This window comes from Microcaecilia unicolor, chromosome 7, assembly GCF_901765095.1.
Source record: "Microcaecilia unicolor chromosome 7, aMicUni1.1, whole genome shotgun sequence".
Taxonomy (NCBI): Eukaryota; Metazoa; Chordata; class Amphibia; order Gymnophiona; family Siphonopidae; genus Microcaecilia; species Microcaecilia unicolor.
Genome location: NC_044037.1, coordinates 164,349,975 through 164,371,741, shown reverse-complemented (window position 1 = coordinate 164,371,741; position 21,767 = coordinate 164,349,975). Strand labels below are relative to the sequence as shown.

Here is a 21,767-nt window from a genome sequence, read left to right as displayed (position 1 = left end):
CTTTTGTCTCCTGTTTTCCTGTAGACAAGGAGGAAAGGGGGCTTGATTAAGGAGCACATTGACTCCTCGTTGCACTGTGCTCTGTTCGTACTAGCTTTGCTGCACGTCTGTCCTGTTCTTGTTCTCTGCTGCTGCCAGAGAGGGGAGAGACTGGAACAGGAAGCACAAGGTTGTTCTCTGTTGTTGGAATTTCAGTAGAGTCATTGCTTCATTGCTAAGAAAAATTGGCAGTTATGCACATAAGTGCATTAGGCACCATTCCATTGAGGTGCACAAGTGCTAGGGGGTATGCCAATGGGTAGAGAATAGACGGAGGCACCAATTGACGCACATACCATAAAGAATACTGTAAGTTATGCACTCCCTTGCAACACTAATGTGCCAACAGTTACACCATGTCTACGGCAGGCGTAACTGATGGCACACTGTATTTTTGGCACACTGGCGGTTGCTTGCACTAGTATTGTATAACAGAATCTTGGTGCCGAGTTCCTGTTGTAGAATTGGCACTTAGCATGTGCCAGTGGGGTTGCCAAAATTGCTGTACAAGTGTATAGAATTAACCCCTATGTGCTTATTCATAAAAGAAGCCCTGGGTGGATTGTTTTCTGCTATAGCATGAAAATTGAGTAGAGGCTGGACAGACCTTAGGTACACTTCGAAGCTTCACTCCAGCATAAATCAATTATGTTGCAGCACAAGGTTATGTGGAGGCATATTTTCAAAGCACTTAGACCTAAGTAACTTTGTAAGTCTATATGCTTTGAAAATAAACTAGTGTTTTCTGAAGGATTTTCTTTTAGCTGTAATAGCTTTCTTCACTTTACTTTTTAACCATGCTGGTTGTCGTTTGGCTTTCCTTCCAACTTTTCTAATAGGTGGAATATACCTGGTCTGGGCTTCCAGGATGATATTTTTGAATAACATCAATACCTGATGCAAATTTTTGACCTTTGCAGCAGCTCCTCTTAAGGATTTTTGTTGTTGTTGTTGTTTTTTTTAATCGCTCCCCTCATTTTATCATAGTCTCCTTTTTGAAAGTTGAATGCTAATGTGTTGGATTTCCTGTGTGTACCAGTTATTATATCAAATCTGATCATGCTATGGTGACTGTTATCAAGTAGCCCCAGCACTGTTACCTCTTACACCAGAACATATACTCCAGTAAGGACCAGGTCTAGAACTTCTCCCCTTCTTGTTGGTTCCTGAACTAGCTGCTTCATAAAGCTGTCTTTTATTTTCTTTAGGAACTTTACCTCCCTAGCATGTCCTGTTGCTTCATTTATCCAGTCAATATCTGATTAATTGAAATAACTCATTATTTTTGTGTTACTCAGTTTGTTAGCCTCCCTGATTTCTGCTAATATATCTGCATCTGTCTGTTCATTATGACTGGGTGAATGGTAGTATATGCCTATCACTGTCTTTTCTCCTTTACATCTGGAATTTTTATCTATAAGAAATCCAAGGTGTTTTTTTTGCGTCTGTTTTCCGGTTTGTTAAAAAAAAATTTTTTTTTAAGAGATTGGATTCCTTTATGTTTCTCCATAGTTCTTTTTCCCAACTTTTAAGTTTTCTTTGTTTTCAGCGCGGTTGGTTTTCGCCTTCTTTTTGTGCCCTTTTTACTTGGCACAATCGTGTCTTTTAATTTCGCCAGAGCTGTTTTTCCTCGAGGACACCCAGCGGCTTCAAACGTTGTACTCGGTTCAGTCGGACAATCTCAGGCACCGATACCCATTCCTGGTGTATCCAGTGCCTTGGGCCCGACCACAGCCCAGCTGCTTGTAATCTGTGTCTTCGCATGAAGAAACGGACCCAAGTAGCTCGAGAAGCCCAGCGTGAAAAACATTTTGGGGCTTGGTCCGGTCCTTCAACGTCTGCATCGACATCGGTACTGAGGTCGGCGATGCCGACATCGAGGGATTCATTGACTTCAGGAGCAGAGGTAATGGCTGCTGAGAGGCCAAGACACGCTGGGAGCAGTGATGCATCAAGTAGGTCTCCACCTATCTCGAGGCCTCCTGCTATGCAGGCCCCCCGAGACCAACCATCGTCGGACCCGACCCCGAAGAGACGTGGTGATGGGCATCGAGCGAAGGTGAAGAAGTACCATCACCGATCTCCTTCAACACACGGTGCCGGGAGCTCCAGGGCGTTGAAGGATTCGGCACCCCAGATGCGTCAGCGCCGAGAGGATCGCTCCCCCTCCATACAGGAGGTGCCAATGTGTCGACCTCTCAGCAGCCCGGTACCTTCACCTGAGCCTCAGCAGATTCTGCCACCAGCTGATTCACTGACCCCACAGCCTTCTCCGATGGCGGCTCTCGACAAGCGCATCCAGGCGCTGGTTCCAGAACTTCTGGAAGGACTGCTGCACCAGTCTGCTTCGGTGTCAGGGGTGCTTGTGACTTCCATGCCATCTGCTGCAGCAGCGTCTGGCCCTTCACCTGCAGTGAGGTCCCCGTCTTTGGTGCCAGTGTCGGCTGCCACCCAGGTCGAATCCTCTTCAACACAGGTGGAGGAATCTTCGACGCAGTCAATGCAGGCGTCAGCCTGTCGACATCGCCACCGAGAATGTCGATCCTCGGTGTCAAGGCAGGCTCAGTCTCGGAGTTCCCTTAGGGAGGTACTATCTGATGCTGAAGAGGAGCATTCATGGGAATCAGAAGGAGACCCTAGATACTTTTCTTCCGATGAGTCATATGGGATTCCCTCTGAACCTTCCCCTCCACCTGAAAGGAGACTGTCTCCTCCTGAGAGTCTTTCCTTTACATCTTTTGTCCAGGAAATGGCTATGGCTATTCCTTTCCCTATGGAGGTGGAGAATGAGCCCAGGGCTGAGATGCTGAAGGTCCTAGACTATCCCTCTTCACCTAAGGAGGCTATGATGGCTCCTCTGCATAAGGTACTCAAGGAAGTCCTTATGCGGAACTGGTCATTCCCTCTATCTGGCTCCGTGATCCCAAAGAAAGCTGATTCTCAGTATTGGATCCATGGTGAACCTGGGTTGATGAGGTCTCAGTTACCTCACAATTCCATGGTGGTGGACTCCGCCCTCAAGAGAGCCAAGAGTACTAGGGACTATGCCTCGGCGACCCCAGGCAGGGAAGCTAGGACCTTGGACTCTTTTGGGAGGAAGATGTATCGGGCCGCTATGCTTGCCACCCGAATCCAGTCCTACCAGCTCTTCACGAGCATACACTTGCGGAACTCGGTGAGGCAGCTGTCTAGTTTGGTCGATGCCCACCCTCCGGAGCAGGCCGAGCCTTTTCGCCAGGTGGTCAAGCATCAGAAGGCGTGTCATAAATTCCTGGCCAGGGGTGCTTACGACTCTTTTGATGTGGTTACTCAGGGTATAGTGATGCGCAGACTCTCATGGCTGCATGTCTCTGACCTGGATCATTCGGTTCAGCAGCGAGTGGTGGATGTACCTTGCTGGAGGGATAATCTTTTTGGTGAAAAACTAGAGGCTCTTGTTGATCCAATCAAGAAAACATAATGATGCTATGGATTTTCTCTCCCGCTGGGTGCCTTCTGCTACAACCTCCTCATCTAGGAGGTATTTTGGGGAGAAGCAGAGTGCTCTCTATTCCTTTAATAGGCATAGGTACACTTCTGCTACTCGGCATCCTACCCAGGCTCAGCCCCAGCTCGCTCGTTCTCGTCAACAGCGTGTGCCTAAGGCCCCTGCTGCTCCCCAGCAAAAGCAAGGGATGAGCTTTTGACTGGCTCCAGTTAAGCATAGCCACAGTAAAAGTGTCTGTACCGGATGACTTGCCGGTTGGAGGGAGGTTAATGTTTTTTCACCAAAGGTGGCCTCTCATAACTTCTGACTGGTGGGTTCTTCAAATAATCCGGTTAGGATACACCCTCAGTCTGGAATTCAAACCGCCAAATTTTCCACCGGGAGCTCATTCTTACAGCTCTCAGTACAAGCAGGTACTTGCAGAGGAACTTTCCGCCCTTCTAAAGGCCCATGCGGTCGAACCCGTTCCACCAGGGCAAGAAGGGCTGGGATTCTATTCCAGGTACTTCCTTGTGCAAAAGAAAACAGGGGGGATGCGTCCCATCCTAGACCTAAGGGCCCTGAACAAATTCCTAGTCTGAGAAAAGTTCAGGATGGTTTCCCTGGGCACCCTTCTTCCCATGATTCAGGAAAGCGATTGGCTATGCTCTCTGGACTTGAAGGATGCTTACACACATCTCGATACTCCCAGTTCACAGGAAGTATCCTCGAGTTAGGCTGGGAACACAGCACTTTCAGTACCGTGTACTGCCCTTTGACCTGGCGCCTGCGCCCAGAGTGTTTACAAACTGTCTAGCGGTAGTCGCAGTGTCGCTACGCAGACTGGGAGTGCATGTGTTTCCTTATCGCAACAATTGGCTGGTGAAGGGCACCTCTGAGGACGGTGCTCAGGAGTCCATGCGAATGACTATTCAGGTGCTAGAGCTGCTGGGGTTCGTAATAAATTACTCCATGTCCCATCTCACTCCTGTCCAAAAATTGGAGTTCATTGGAGCACTGCTGGACATGAAGACAGCTCGGGCTTATCTTCCCAAGACAAGGGCAGGCAACCTCCTGTCCCTGGTGTCCACAGTTCGAGCATCTCAGCAGATCACAGCTCGGCAGATGTTGAGACTCTTGGGCACATGGCCTCTACAGTACATGTAACGCCCATGGGACATCTTCATTTGAGATCAACTCAATGGACCCTAGCTTCCCAGTGGTATCTAGGAATCTGGAGGATGTGATCCAACTGTCCACCGATTTTTTAAATTCTCTTCAGTGGTGACAATCTGGTCCAATTTGACCATGGGACAACCATTACAAATTCCGCAGCCACAAAAGGTGCTGACGACGGATGCATCCCTCCTAGGGCAGTGAGCTCATGTACATGGGCTTCACACTCAAGGAGCCTGGTCCTTCCGGGAAACAGGTCTTCAGATCAACCTCCTGGAACTACAAGTGATCTGGAATGCTCTGAAGGCTTTCAGAGATCGGCTGTCCAATCAAATCATCTTGATTCAAACAGACAATCAAGTTGCGATGTATTATACCAACAAGCAGGGGGGCACCGGATCTCGCCTTCTGTGTCAGGAAGCAGTTCAGATGTGACTTTGGGCATGCCATCAGGGCATGTTTCTACAAGCCACTTATCTGGTAGGCATCAACAAAGTCTGGCCTACAGGCTGAGCAGGGTAATGCAACCTCATGAGTGGTCTCTGAATATGGGCATTACCTGCAAGATCTTTCGAGCATGGGGCACCGCCTCAGTGGATCTTTTTGACACTCAAATCAATCACAAGGTCCCTCAGTTCTGTTCCAGGCTTCAGGCCCAAGACAGACTAGCGTCAGATGCCCTTCATTGGGGAACAGGCCTTCTGTATGCATATCTTCCCATACCTCTAGTAGGGAAGACTTTACTGAAACTCAAGCAAGATCCCAGAACCATGATCATGATTGCACCCTTCTGGCCACGTCAGATTTGGTTCCCTCTTCTTCTGGAGTTGTCCTCTGAGGAACCGTGGAGATTGGAGTGTTTTCCAACCCTCATCACTCAGAACGAGGGGTCGCTTCTACATCCCAATCTCCAGTCTCTGGCTCTCACGACCTGGATGTTGAGACCTTAGAATTCGCCTCCTTGGGTCTTTCAGAGGGTGTCTCCTGAGTCTTGCTTGCTTCCAGGAAAGATTCCACAAAGAGGTGTTACTCTTTCAAATGGAGGAGGTTTGCTGTCTGGTGTGACAGCAAGGCCCTAGATCCTCTCTCTTGTCCTACTCAGACCCTGCTTGAATACCTTCTACACTTGTCCGAGTCTGGTCTCAAGACCAACTCCGTAAGGGTTCACCTTAGTACAATTAGTGCTTATCATCGGTGTGTAGAAGGAAAGCCTATCTCTGGACAGCCTTTAGTTGTTTGCTTCATGAGAAGTTTGCTTTTGTCAAAGCCCGTTGTCAAACCTCCACCACTGTCATGGGATCTCAACATCGTTCTCACCCAGCTGTTGAAAGCTCCTTTTGAACCACTGAATTCGTGCCATCTGAAGTACTTGACCTGGAAGGTCATTTTCTTGGTGACTGTTACTTTAGCTCTTAGGGTCAGTGAGCGTCAGGCCTTAGTAGTGGATGCACCTTATACTAAGTTTCATCACAACAGAGTAGTCCTCTGCACGCACACTAACGCCGAAGGTGGTGTCGGAGTTCCATCTGAACCAGTCAATTGTCTTGCCAATATTTTTCCCCGCCCACCCTGGCAAAAGCAGCTTGCACACCTTGGACTGCAAGAGAGCATTGGCCTTTTATGTCGAATGGTCGAAGCCTTTCAGACAGTCTGCCCAGTTGTTTGTTTCTTTCAATCCCAACAGGAGGGGAGTCACCATCGGAAAATGTACAATCGCTAATTGGGTAGCAGATTGCATATCCTTTACTTATGCCCAAGCTGGGCTGATTCTGGAGGGCCATGTCACGGCTCATAATGTTAGAGCCATGGCTGCGTCGGTGGCACACTTAAAGTCAGCTTCCATAGAAGAGATTTGCAAGGCTGCAACATGGTCTTCAGTCCAAACATTCAGATGTCACTACTGCCTTCAGCAGGATACCTGACGTGAAAGTTGGTTTGGGCAGTCAGTGCTGCAGAATCTGTTTGGGGTTTAGAAGTCAACTCTCCCCCCCCCCCCCCCCCCCCCCCCCCCCCCGGCCAATTTTTATTCTGTTCCAGGCTGCACTCTCAGCTAGCTGTATATAGTTTCAGGTTAATCTATGTTATGTCCTCGCCGTTGCAAGGCCCAGTTGACCATGTTCATTATTTTGAGTGAGCCTGGATGCTAGGGATACCCCACGTGTGAGAATAAGCAGCCTGCTTGTCCTCAGAGAAAGCGAAGATACTTACCTGTAGCAGGTATTCTCCGAGGATAGCAGGCTGATTATTCTCACAATGCCTCCCACCTCCCCTTTGGAGTTGTTATTTGTTATGCTTTTTGATTTAACTGAGGTACGCGCTCATGCGGCAGGTGGGAAGTCAGTCCAGGCATGCACTGCATGCGCACGAGAAGACTCTAGCAAAACTTTTTTGTTTTTGTTATGGCAGAATGCCGGTTCCCGGGCATACGCGGAAGTTGACCCATGTGTGAGAATAATCAGCCTGCTGTCCTCAGAGAATTCCTGCTACAGGTAAGTATCTTCGCTGTACCCTGGTATTAGTGTCCCATTGGTTATCTTCCTTCTACCAGGTCTCAGTGATACCTATTATATCTATCTTTTCATTTAGTATAATATAGTCTAGCATTTTATTTTTTTAGACTTCTGGCATTAACGTACAGACATGTAAAACAATGTTTTTTATTCCTATTTACAACTTGCTCAGCAGTCGATGATAATTTTAAAAATCTGTCTGCTCTTTAAGATATCTGGTTTATATGGCCTTTATTGCAAACACACTATCAGGATGCCCTGTCTTCCCTGTTTTGGTGATATCCTTCAAAGATACTTTGTTCTAAACTCTGTCCTTTTGAGTGACTGTCGGCCTTCCCCTGGTTTCTAGTAGAAAAGCTCCTCTATCTCCTTTTTAAATGTTAATGCCACCATCCTGGTTCCACCATGGTTAAGATGGAGCTCATCTTTCTGAAATAGGCTCCCCCTTCCCCAGAATGTTGCTCAGTTCCTAACAAATCTACAACCCTCCTCCATGCACCATTGTCTCATCCACGCATTGAGACTGGAGTTCTGCCTTCCTTTTGGGTGCTGTCCATAGAACGGGCAGCACTTCTGACATTGCTAACCTGGAGTTTATAGATTTCAGCTTTCTACCTAAGAGACTAAATTTGGCTTCCAGAATCTCCCTCCCACATTTTCCTTTGGCACTGTTACCTACATGTACCAAGACTGCCGGCTACTCCCTAGCAATGTCTAAAATCTTATCTAGGTGATACATGAGGTCCCGCCACCTTCACTCCAGACAGGCAAGTGACCAAGTGATCCTCACATCCTCCAGCCACCCAGCTATCTACATGCCTCATGATCGAATCTCCAACTAAAACAGCCATCTTAACCCTTTCCTCCTTGGTAGAAGCCCCTGTAGACACATCCTGGGTGCGAGAGGATGTTGCATGTCTTTTCTATAAAAACGAGACCAGGTTGATGGTCACCAACTAAGTTCTTGTTACAAACATACCTAGTGTTAAAATGAAAACAAGAAATGGGCAAAAACAGCCTCACTAGAATTATTTAGAGTTAGAACTGGGCTTAAATGGGTAATTAATGTGTTAATGCAATTAATACTTTAATATTTTAATGCACCTAGTTCATTTTAACGTCACCTGATTTTTTTTAACGCAAACCCCTCCATCCACCTGTTTACCTTTACAGCAGAGCTCGGGGCTCTGCTCAGCATTTACCTTTACAGATGAGCTCCGGACTTTTCTCCTTCCTCACTGCCTCAAAGTCTTTGCTTCCCTTGCACGGCCGGGCTCTGCAGACACTTTAGTCCCAATGTGCAGGAAGTTGGAGAAGTCTCATGGGACTTGAAATCGCAAGACTTCCCTAACTCCCTGCACGACGCGGATCAAGTATCTGCAGAGGCCGGCCATACAGGGGAAGACAAAGACTTTGAGGCGGCAAGAAAGGAGAAAAAATCTGGAGCTCATCTGTAAAGATAAATGTGGGAGGTGGGAAGCTAGGTGATCAGAGCCCCATGGCAGCCATGTACTCCTCCATACTGCTGTCCCTCATACACCTGGTGGGTACAGTGGTGATTGGCATCTCACTGGGCTTCATGCTCTGTCTGCTGAGCGTTACTTGGGTGGAGAAGCCGTGTGGGATGTGGAGCCCAGGATCAAAGACTCGCTGCAGTAGGGAGGAGGCAGGAACGCGGCCTGGAAGCCCAACTCCGATCTGGTGGGTCTGTGGTCTGACAACAGTGAGTTCTGGGAGCCCAAGATCACAAGGAGTAGCAGTGGGATAAGAACAAAAGAGTAGCCATACTGGGTCAGACCAGTGGTCCATCTAGCCAGTATCCTGTTTTCCAAACAGTGGCCAAGCCAGGTCTCAAGTACGTGACAGAAGCCGGCCACCTCTGGATGTCAAGACCGGTGCTCTAACCAATAGGCCACTCCTCCACTTCACTATTAGCTTTTAATTCTTCATGAAAGTTGTAAAAATTGAGTTCTTATCTCAGTTGATCAAAAAAGTATATATGTCTCAGAACCTCCTGACATGGTCATGTTTCACAAAACTGTGTAAGAGTATAGATACCTAGAGTAAATCATCACTTGCACTACATTCAAGGCTGGGAAGTAAATTCACAATGAAGCCAATGTCTTAATTTATCCAGGTATCAAAGCAAGCCAAAGAATTCCTGGAATATGTGTTCGAGGAACCATTGATTGACATCCAACAGGAAAACCCCTTGCTGTACAGACATGTCGAGCCACTGTCAAACATATTGCGTCTCCGTCAGCAGCTGAAATCTCTGCGAGCATATCTGTTCAGCTGTAGGGCAGTAGTAGCAGAGGACCTGCGAAGGAGGTAAGTGCTGAGGTCATCAGTATCAAAATTATTCTAACCTTTTCTAGCCTTTCTTTTATTGACTTACCTTGTTATTTTCTCAGTAACATACCATGGGTATTCAAATTTAAACCAAGATTTTTTGTCTATGAAAAGGCATCAAAAATTGGGTATGTGATGTTTAGGTGCAACAATATTTAGGCCCAGTCCTTAGACTCCTAGCTTGAGCTCCCTTTTCTCCAGGACCCCAGCTGCACTCCCTTCTCCCCAACAGAGCTGCTGCTCTTTTAGGAGCTTGCAGGGCTTTTGTTAGGGTGTAGAGTGTAGTTTTCTGGATGACAGGCCCTTCATCATCCATTAAACTGTACAGCACTTGCTGCCTCAAGGGCCAAAGGTAGTTGACATTGAAGTGTGGTAGTAGCTTGTCTGTCCTTATGTACAGTGAGGGGATGGTCAAAGAGCTTGTCTTGTTAATAATGGCCTTTACATAGACCTGCCAGTTGGAACAGAAGCTTTATAGGACTGAATTCATACTTAGACACTACTTGTACAATTTGCTAAGCTGTAGGGCCAGGGCATAAATCCAGTCAGATATAGATAGATGGATAATATATGTGGGTAATTCTCATCATAGCTTGGGTCGTGAATGGTTGGTAGATGTCAGGACACTGGAGCAGGATGCCCTCCCATGACGTTAGATGACATGGCCAGTTTTGGTTACTTCGATGTGGCAGGTATGTCTGAGGAGGCTAATTGGTCTTGCACTTGAAGTCTCATTACTAGAGTCTTGAAACTTCTAGCTGGACCAGAGCTATCCTAGCCCAGAGCTTTCCAAACTATGTTAGGATCACAAATGAGGGTAGATCCCAGGTGGGCTCTTCATAGCCATATCATTAGTCTGTACCTCCCGGGGGGAGGGGGTCACAGTTTTTTTGTTTGCTTTTATTGTTTTTGCTGCAGTCATTGGGTCACTGCCAATAAGGGATTGGGACACACTGTCCTAGCCTCCGTAGGGAAGGATTTTGCCATAGAGTTCTGAATGTTCCTGGCTTGTGTGATCATACAGTGCCTGATGTGGCGATAGTCTGGGCTTTTGTGCTGGGACTATGCACCAGGTGGTGCATTAGTCAGGGAGTGGAGACTCAGGACAGAGAAGGGGACAACCTCATAAGGAGGCCTGCAGGTTTATGCTAGTGACAGAACCTTGGACCTGAGGTCTGAAGTTCATAGTGGGTGAAGCACAGGCTTGGTATCGAAAGAAAGGGTATCTTAGTTGTGTATCCATCAAGAATGCAGGTGTAGCTGCTCACCGATGATCTTTGATGTGGAGGCTAGCTCTGTGGGTGACAAGCACCTACAGTGCTGAGCGAGTGCCTTCACTGTATTCAGGTGTTGTGTTTAGCATTGCAGATCATTGGTTGGTGCCCATGACATGTTCAAGGCATTGACACCTGTGTTGTCCCATGAGTTGTGGATTAGAGAATGGGAACTGCAGTGTCTCTTTGGAAAGTGAGATCCTGGGCAGCTGAGAAGGAGCTGGAGAGGCAACAGCACTGATGTGGAGAAGTGGAGACAGAGCACAGCTGGGGTGCCAGAGAAAAAAAAAACTTGGGCTAGGAAACAGAGTAAGAGTGCCTAAATGGTGAGGGCCTAAAGGGTGGTATCTCAAAAATTGAGTCTGGGTTTATATTCAAGATCTACCTCCATCTCCCCTCCCACTGCTAATCTCCCATTCCCTCCCTCCTCGTGGTGGTCCTCCACCACCGGTGCCACTACCCCTCCCTGTCTCCCCGAACTAGCAGAGCTACCACTTTCTCCCTCCCCCCGAACAAACACCCCTTCTGGACCCACCAGTAGGCTCCACCCCATGGGCCTATCATACTGTCCTGGTGGTCTACTAGCACTTTGGGGCAGGAGTGATCTCCAAATGCTCCGTTGCATTCCGGTTCCTTAGTAAAAATGACTACTGCAACCTCTAGTGGCAGTCTTAGAAGGTTGCCTCTGGAGGTCACAACAGTCATTTTGGAATTGGAGCCGGCTTGGGCTGGAGTGAGTGGGGTTCACCCCTGCTTCAAAGTGCCACTAGACCACCAGGGCAGTACGATAGGCCTGGGATGGAGGTATCTCTGTTTGGATGGAGGTAGGAGGGAGAAAGTGGGAGCTTTGTTGGTTTGGGGGGTTGTGCAGCGGCAGAGCAGAAGGAGAGACACCATGGCGAGGGGGGGGGCAGGGCAGTACGATAAGCCTGGGATGGAGGTTTGTCTGTTTGGAGGGAGGAAGTAGGTGCTTTGCTGGTTTGGGGGGTTGTGTAGTGGCAGAGCAGGAGGAGAGACACCATGGGGGGGGGGGGGGGAGGGAGAGAAGGGAAGTGATGTTGGAATTCGAGTTAACATTTTTCATCTAAAAAAGAGGGGGGAAATGTTCTTAGTTTATATTTTGATATGCTTATATTTGAGTATATACAGTATATCATCAGTATGTGTCTCTATTTTCCCATAGTTTTTTTTTCTTAACCTTTTATTACCAAAAACATTAGGTATGTTGTATTTAACAAGTATGAAGCTAGAATTCCAATGAAAATACAATCCGACCAGCCCCGACAACTGAAACTATGTACATAAAGAGTGAATAAATTAGATATGGACATCACAATACAGACCTTTTACTAGACATACTGTAGTATTCGTACTACTTTTGAGAGTGAAATTCTTGCAGTTTTTCTCCTGTACATTGAGTGCACATTATGGTGTTATCAATTATTGCATAAACTACTTTGCCATTATTAATGCCTCATAGTCACACCCAGTTTCCTGTGATGCTTCATAACCTGAGGCAAAAGCTACATAATGCTGAAAAATATAGTCCTGGCTACAGAATCACATAAATCTGCTGCTCGGTCAATTAAGATTTCTGTAACCTTACTCCAGATATAGTCTGTCAACATCCTGTTGTGGCCTGGGGCACCTTTCCACCCTGTTAGTTTCCTTTAGAGTCTTGTCCCCCTGCTCTCCTGTATTAAGGCCAAGCCCATGCCTTCCCTCCTGCTGCTGATATACCCAAGATCTTGGATCTGCACTCCTCACCTCCTCTCCTATCAATGTTGATGAGAGGTACAGGCCTGCCCTGCCTCTCTGTTACTAACATGCAGCAAGGCCTGGGCTTCCTGTTGCTGACCAAAACTAGACTCTTCCTTCTGCTACCAATTTGTGCCGAGCCTCTGGCCACTATATCACTTGTGCAGAAGAAATACCAAGGCCACTGGTGTCTCACCCATGTCAGCACAGACCAGCCTAGGCCCACCTTCCTTCTGCTGAGAGTTTTACCTTCTTTATGGCCCAGGAATAAGGAAGGATGGGAGGAAACATGGAGACAAGAGAGTCAGGGAGGGAGGAACAAGGAAGAGAGAGAACATAAGTGTTGCCATACTGGGACAGACATCAAACCCAGTATCCTGTTTCCAACAGTGGCCAATCCAGATAACAACTACCTGACAAGATCCCAGAACAGTAAAACAGATTTTATGTTGCTCATCCTAGAAATAAGCAGTGGATTTTCTCAAGTCCAACTTAATAATGGTTTATGGACTTTTTATTTTTTATTTATTTATTTAGATTTTGCTCACACCTTTTTCTACACTGGATATTTCTCTGTCCCAGGAGGGCTCACAATCTAAGTTTGTACCCGAGGCAATGGAGGGTTAAGTGACTTGCCCAAGATCAAAAGGAGCAGCAGCAGGATTTGAACTGGCCGCCTCTGGATTGCAAAAGCGGTGCTCTAACCACTAGGCCACTCCTTTTCTTTTAGGAAATTATACAAACATTTTTAAACCCTGCTAAGTTAACTGATTTTACCACTTTCTCTGACAACGAATTCCAGAGTTTAATTATATGTTGAGTGAAGAAATATTTTCTCCAGTTTGTTTTAAATGTACTACTTAGTAGCTTTATTGTGTACCCCCCCTAGTCTTAGTATTTTTGAAAGAGTAAACAAGCAATTCACATCTACCTGTTCCATTCCTCTCAGTATTTTATAGACCTCTATCACATCTCCCCTCAGCCGTCTCTTCTCCAAGCTGAAGAGCATAGGCGCCCGGTATAAGAGGCTTGGGGAGGCTAAGCCTCCCCAGCCAGAAGTGCAGCAAGGGCAGGGTGGGGCGGACCGCCCCGGGTGCAGCTCCTGCTGCCTTGAACATCTCCCTCCCCCCCCCCCCCCCCCGACTGGTGCGTGGACCTGCGATCTTTACCGCCCCCCCCCCTCCGACTATTGCTGTATCGCTCTCCCCCTCCGCTCCTGTCCTGTCACGTCGTCTTTGAACGTCGAGGATTCCTTCCGATAGCAGCAGCAGCATCGGCAATGATGTAAGTGCCGCTTTCAGCCTGCCCCGGAAGCACTCTCTGGACAGTGTCCCTCCTACGCGGGAAACTGTACAGAGAGTGCTTCCGGGGCAGGCTGAAAGCAGCGCTTACATCATTGCCGATGCTGGTGCTGCTACCGGAAGGAAGCCTCGAAGTTCAAAGACATGACAGGAGCGGAGGGGGAGAGCGATACCGAACTAGTCCGGGGGGGGGGGGGGGGGGAGCGATGCATCATGCCAGCCAGCTGCCAGACCAAAGGGAAAGGGGGTGGAGAGAGGAGGATGTGAGGTGCCACATCTAAGGGGAAGAGGGAGGAGGAAAGCAATGGCAGGGAATGGGAAAAGGGGGGTGGGTGGAGAAAGGAGTGAGAGTGATGGAAGCAAGAAGGGGAGGGAAGAGAAAGGTGGGATGCTTGAGGACGCTGGAGGAGAGAGAGAGAGAAAGTGGAAAAATGCAGGGGAGAGCCAGGGACATGCAAAAGAGCAGGGGAGAGTCAGAGAGAGATGGGGAGAGAAAGAGGGGACATGGAAGAGAGCAGGGGAGAGCCAGAGAGAGATAGGGAGAGAAAGAGGGGACATGGAAGAGAGCAGGGGACAGCCAGAGAGAGATGGGGAGAGAAAGAGGGGACATGGAAGAGAGCAGGGGACAGCCAGAGAGAGATGGGGAGCAAAAGAGGGGACATGGAAGAGAGCAGGGGAGAGCCAGAGAGAAGATGCTGGATGGAAGAGGAGAGAGAGATTAGTGGAAAGATGGGGAGAGAAAGAGGGGACATGGACAGGAGAGAGAGAGAGAAGCTGCTGGGGAGAAACTGGGGGAGACCCTAGCTGTCAGACGGAGAAATGCTGAATGAAAGGAGGGAGAAAAAGGAAAAATGCTGGAAGGAGGGGGCAGAAAGAGGGAAGACACTGGACGTAAGGGTAGGGAGGGAAAGAGGAAAGACACTGGAAGGATGGGGATAGAGAGGACATGCTGAATGGAAAAGGGTCGAGAGAGAGAACTGTTTAGAAGGAAGGGTAGATAGAGGGAGACAATAGACGGAAGGATTGGGAGAGGGTATTGGGTAGAAGGATGAAGAGAGAAAGAGAGATGACACTGGATGGAAGGGTAGAAGAGAAAGACATGGATGGATGGAGGGGAGGGAAGAGAGGAGAAATGTTAGACCAGGATGGAGGGAAGGAAGACAAAGGAAGGAGATGCACATGGATGGAGTGGAAGGGAGAGAGGAGAAATGCTGGACATGGATGGAGGGGAGGAAAGACAGAGGAAGTTCATGCACAAGGATGGAGGGGAGGGGAGACATGCTGGATATGGATGGAAGGAAAATTGCTGAATTTAAGGGCTGGATTGGAACACTTTGAGGGCAGATGCTGAAACTGGAGAAAGGATAGGGACAGGGCTACAGATGGTAGACAGGACGCATAAGGATACAGGAGGATGGTGGACATGTTGAGAGAAAAAGTATCAAATGGAAAGAAGACACTGGGACCAAAGCGAATAGAAAAACTAAATGATCAGACAACAAAGGTAGAAAAAAGTATTTTATTCAGAATTTATTAACTGGAATATGTCAGCTTTTGGAAATGTGCATCTGTGATATTTTGCATGTAAGTTTCCATTTTTCTAGTATTGCTGCATGCTGAGTCTGACTTCTTGAGGTAACTTTCCAGTTTTGCCTTCATATCTGTTGTGTCATGTGTTTTTCATGTGTAATCAAGGTGCAGTATTCTACTAGTGTGTAGTATTTACAGCCCTTTTTGGGTTTTTTTTTTTTGTTTCACTAGATTGTGTACTGGTGTTTTAGAGCCCGGTGTAATTACAGTGCTGCTTTTCCACGCATAAGGTTGTAGCTCGTCCTGTCCTTGGAATTAGTGCTGTTATGGTTTGCTAAGGTTATGAGTGTGTTTTTGCACAAGTTTGTGTTTTGCAGTAGAGAGATTGTGTGTTGGGCTTACTGAGGTGGCACCAAAACATCAGAAAGGGTGTACAGCGTAAATCATGACACACTACCTCTTGAAGGATCTACATATAGTTGTTAATAAAAGGAGCTCATTGTGAACACTATCCACCCTAAAAGGGTGTTTTGTGGCTCTACATGAGAATTGTGATATTATGATCCCTTGTTTCATATTGTTGACGGTCTGCATTTTCTATATGGGTGGTATATTGGTGTATTCGGGTCTGCCTAGTGTTATGATACAGTAAGGTTCTGAGTGTGTTTTTGCACAAATTTGTGCATAGTGTTTTGCAGTTGAGCGATTGTGGTTAGTATATGCTTTGAGCAACCACTTTATTCTTTGACATATACATATCTAATATCTAAATTTAATAAACGGTATTAATTGTGACTATTTTATTTTTACTTATTTTTTCCTGTGTTAATTGTGGCTATAAGCTCCGCCCCTGGCTCCACCCCTAACCACACCCCCTTTAGCCTCCCCAAACAGTTGGGCCACCGACCGCCTATGCTGAAGAGCCCTAGCCACTTTAGCCTTTCCTCATAGGGAAGTTGTCCTATCCCCTTTTTCATTTTCATCGTCCTTCTCTGTACCTTTTCTAATTCCGCTATATCTTTTTTGAGATGCGATAACCAGAATTGCTCACAGTATTCAAGGTGCAGTTGCACCATGGAGCAATGCAAAGGCATTATAACATTCTCTTTTTTGTTTTCCATTCCTTTCCTAATAATTCCTAACATTCTTTTTGCTTTCTTAGCCGCCGCAGCACACTGAGCAGAGGGTTTCAACGTATCATCAACGATGACACCTAGATCCTTTTCCTGGATGGTGACTCCTAATGTGGAACCTTGCATCACATAGCTATAGTTCAGGTTCCTGTTTCCCATCCATCAGTTTGGACTTGTTCACGTTAAATGTCATCTGCCATTTGGATGCCCAGTATCCCAGTCTCGTAAGGTCATCTTGCAATTTTTCACAATCCTCTTGCGATATAACAACTTTGAATAACTTTGTGTTATCAGCAAATTTAATTACCTCACTAGTTAATCCCATCTCTAGATCATTTATAGATATGATAAAAAGCAACAATCCCAGCACAGACCCTTGGGGATCCCCACTATCTACCCTTCTCCATTGTGAGTCTGTTTTCTATCTTTTAACCAGGTTTTTAATTCACAATAGGATATTACCTCCTATGCCATAGCTTTCTAATTTCCTCAGGAGTCTTTCGTGAACTACTTTGTTAAAGTCTTTTGAAAATCCAGATACATAATATCAATTGGCTTACCTTTATCCAAATAATTAATCATCCCTTCAAAGAAATGTAGCAGATTGGTGAGGCAAGATTTCCCTTCACTAAATCCATGTTGGCTTTGTCTCATTAATCCATCCTTACATGTATGTTCTGTAATATTGTTCTTTATAATAGAGAAGTTGATGAGGTACAAAACAGGATGAATCAAAATGAAGACTGGGAAATGAGTGGATTAAAGGACAAAAAGAGGGTGGAGGGACCCAGGAGTAAGGTGAGAGGACCTAAAAGAGGAGTGAAAATGGAATGTGAGAATGGAGAGAGTAAAATAGATGGTTCCTTGAAAAGACCGGTAGCAGCTTGAGAGATCGGTTTATTTATTTATCCATCCAAATTTGTATTCAGTTCTTGGCAGATTACACAAATCACATACACAATCTTTAAAACACATCTCCAAGACAACAAAACAAAATCTCTAAACAAAAATTAATTGATAACAGTGATTGATTCAAAATAGCCATGTATCAGCCCTTCAACCCTATTTTCCCTTAGAGCTTCCCGCTTTGCTAAATGCTTTTAAAAATAAAAATGTTTTTAACTGTTTTCTGAAAGAAAGCAATGTTTCAATTTTACATAATTTAAGCCCCACAACTTGAAAAGTAGTAGCACGGAGACCTAACAAGTTCACTGATTGAAAACTTGGAACATCCAAAAAGTGCTTGTTCTCAAACCTTAAAGAACATATAGGTTTATAAATTTTAAGAGTAGAAGCAAGCAGAGATGAACCTGCATTATTCAGTGCTTTCAAAATCAATATAAGAACCTTGAATTCAATCCTATAGACAATTGGCAGCCAGTGCAATGATGCTAATGAAGATGTAATATGTTCTTTACTCGATTTTCCTGTTAACAATCACGCCTCTGAATTTGGCCAACCTGAAGTACTAGTAGCATATAGCCCAGCAACCCAAACAATAAAACATTGCAATACTCAAAGTGGAGAAAATAATAGCTTGCAAAAGTGCTGAAAATTCTCAAAAGAGCGTAAATCCTCTATCCTATGCAATAATCTTAATTTACAAAAACAGTCTTGATTATATATGTAGTGTGGCTTTTCATAGACAATGTGGTATCCAAGCATACCCCAAAATACCTGATTTCTTTCAAAATTGAAATGGTACATCCATCTATCTGAAATCTAAAGGATGATTTGTTCGTCCCTTTCTTGATGAAAGCAAAACTTATGTTTTTACAACATTCAACTGAAAGGGGGAAAGAGGGAGCAAAATTTTTAAAAAGAGAGAAAGAAGGACTGAATGATGAAGAGAACAAGACTGGAGAATTATTTGATAGAAAATGAAAATAACTCATAGGCAAATACATTTTGAAAGTTCCTTTTTTTAAGGAAACACTTTTAAAATGAAAACTTTTGAGTAAAACAGAACACTTTTTTTTATATATTAGGAAACGAGGTAAAAATGTATGCAGATGTACAACAGAATTTCACAAACATTCCTGATCAATTTTCTCAGAGAAATAAAATGGAGTATATTTTGTCCATTCAAATATTTTTTGTATTTATGTATTCCTGTAGTGCCTTATACACAAAGTACATTAAGGGTAGTATAAAAAAGCATTTGTCAAACCCCATATTCATGAATTTTCTGCAGCAAAAAAGCTGTCCTAACATAAAGCGCTTAACTATATGGATATTGACTATCACAGATGTCCTTATAGCTGATTGCAGTCTGTACATATATTCAGTAAAGTAGTTGAATGCTGACCACTGAGTTTAATTACTGATCTGCTTTTTTATTCAGAAAGCACTCGATTTTTTTCTTGTGTGTAAAGCAACTAAAGTGTGATGTCATGAAAAATATCACTATGAAGCATTGTCCAAGCTGCTTTCCCTAGCCTAGCAAATCATAAAAATAATGCAGCACCTAGTAATCAAGAATTTCTTTTATCCGCTTTACATTTTTAGTCTTCTCTAAAAAGAGCTAGTTAGGCAAATATGTTCATTGTATCTGCTTTGATTCTTACCATCTCTAGTAGCAAATCAGAACTTTGCCCTGTTTCCCCTAAGTCTGAGTAAGGTCTTTTGTACAGCTTTACATTTCCTTCACCAAGTGTCTCAAAAGACGGCAAATTTGATCAACACGGTGTATCAGTTCTGCCTCATTTACATAGTTTCACTGTAGACAGTGACATATAAAGACCAAAATGGTCTAGCTAGTCTGCCTAGTAAGGTGGTTGGGGTTGTGACTGCCGCTCTGAGGGTTTACACCCAGTGCCTTCTTAAGAGGTGCAAAAAGTTATTTTACTGCAGTCTTGAGCTGAAGTGGCCAGTGCTTGCTTTCTTTTTTGAAATCCATCACTCCAACCAGCAGCCTCCATCAAACCGCTTCAAATCTGACTGTGAGTAAACTATCTATCTCTACTTACCAAAAATAATCTCCTATAAGTAAGAGACCCAGATGTGTTCTGGTGTGATAATACCCCATCCACTGATACCGACCCTCCACAGCGGAAGCAACTAGTTGATAGGATTACTCCCCCCCCCTCCCGACTGAACACAGCCCACTAGCAACCCAAACTGAACTGACACCAAAATGAATATAGTCAAATTACTCCTAGCAATTTACTCCCTATCACTGATTCACCTTACACTATCCATCCCACTCGCAGAAAGCAACATCATCCCCATACTACATTATCTCCAAAGACTGACCAGACAGACCCCGTCTCATCAAACCGGTAACTACCAAAACAAAGGAAGAACATCAACATGCAGACAACCCCAACAGAAGGGAAAGAACCCCCACAATAACAAATAAACCTCAACTAACAAAAATCCACATAACACCAAACATAGCTGACCCATACCAAAAAATCCAAATGGGCTACATCAACGCCAGATCCGTAGTAAACAAAACGACACTAGTAAGAGACTGGATCACGTCAGAAAACCTTGATCTACCTTTCATCAATGAAACCTGGATGTATGACCAAAAGGACCCCCATAATCATAGATCTTTGACCCTCCAGGATATAAAATCGTTCACTGGACCAGAAAGGAAAAGAGAGGCGGAGGCATAGCATTAATCTATCGATCCCAATGTCATTAAGAGTAGGTAAAGTAGTCCCAGATAAATGCATATCCCTACTCTACATAGCATTGGGTCTAAGAACATAAGAATAGCCACACTGGATCAGACCAATGGTCCGTCTATCCCAGTATCCTGTTTTCAACAGTGGCCAATCCAGGTCACAAGTACCTAGCAGACACCCAATAAGTAGCAATATTCCATGGTACCAATCACAGGGCAAGCAGTGGCTTGCCCATGTCTGTCTCAATAGCAGACTATGGAATTTTCCTCCAGGAACTTGTCCAAACCTTTTTTAAACACAGATACATTAACTGCTGTCACCAAATACTACATCTACTAATCATTTCTATAGAGCTGCTAGACATACACAGTGTTGAACACATTATATGCAGGTACTTTCTCTGTCCCTAGAGGGCTCACAATCTAAGTTTTTTTTGTACCTGGGGCAACAGAAGGTTAAGTGACTTGCCCAAGGTCACAAGGAGCTGCAGTGGGAATCGAACCCAGGTTGCCAGGATCAAGGCCCACTGAACTAACCATTAGGCCACTCCTTTCCTTCACATCGTTTAACAAAGAGTTCCAGGGCTTAACTATTCATTGAGTGAAAAAAATATTTCCTCCTATTTGTTTTAAAAGTATTTTCATGTAACTTTATTGAGTGTCCCCTGGTCTTTGTACTTTTTGAATGAGTGAAAAATCAATTTAGTTATACCCGTTCTACACCACTCGGGATTTTGTAGACCTCAATCCTATCTCCCCTCAGCCGTCATTTAATTGTTTAATTTTATTTTATTTCTAGAAATTAGCCCCCTAATTCTATAAACTTGAGTGTTCAAATTTCTGACTAGCACACAAATTTGCACACATAAGTTATAGAATATGATCAGCTGCGCATGTAACTTAACTTAATTGGCCTTAATTGGCACACTAAATGACACCAATTAGTATTTACATGTGTAACTGCCTATGGTCACCATTTTATAAGTTACGCACTCGAATTCCAGAGCGCACAACTTCAGGGGAGGGTGGATGTGGGAGGGGCATGGGTGGGTCTGGGGATGTCGAGCAGTTACAGGCATGGGTTATAGAAAGCTATCATTTACACACCTAGCTGACTGTAGTTAGATGCAAGCATTTATGCCAACTAGTGAGTAGCATTAAGTGCTCATACCTAAAGTTAGGCATGTAAATGCAGACTTAGGCTAATATTCTATAACAGCAGTTGTGCGCATTTTCCTGTCACCTACATTTCAGCAACCTTTTGAGAATGTTCCCAAATTGCAGACATTCAAATAAATCTAAAAATAGCTTAATATAAAATTTGTGTATTCTTGGAAGAATTATACAATAAGGGGCTCTTTTACTAAAGGATTGGTGCATGGCAATAGGCTTGCCACACACCAATTTGAAACTACCGCTGGTGTACTGCAGAAGCCCGGCGGTAGTTCCCACCCCGAGCGCACGCCATTTCTGGCGCTATAAAAGTATTTTCTATTTTTGTAGCGCCAGTGCTTACTCGGTGGTAATTGGACAGCACCGCTCGCTTCCCAGTTACCACCGGCTTAGTATGGGAGCCCTTACTACCTCCTCAATG

At 45.1% G+C, this 21,767-nt stretch overlaps 1 protein-coding gene across 1 annotated transcript in view; it reads left to right on the top strand.

The window, feature by feature from the left end:
- Positions 1–21,767, top strand: part of PLEKHM3 (pleckstrin homology domain containing M3) — a 481,342-nt gene that overhangs the window by 240,390 nt on the left and 219,185 nt on the right. Inside the window, exon 5 of the mRNA XM_030209838.1 lies at positions 9,329–9,522. Within this exon, the coding sequence (XP_030065698.1) occupies positions 9,329–9,522 (194 nt within the window). The remainder of the gene's footprint in view (positions 1–9,328; positions 9,523–21,767) is intronic.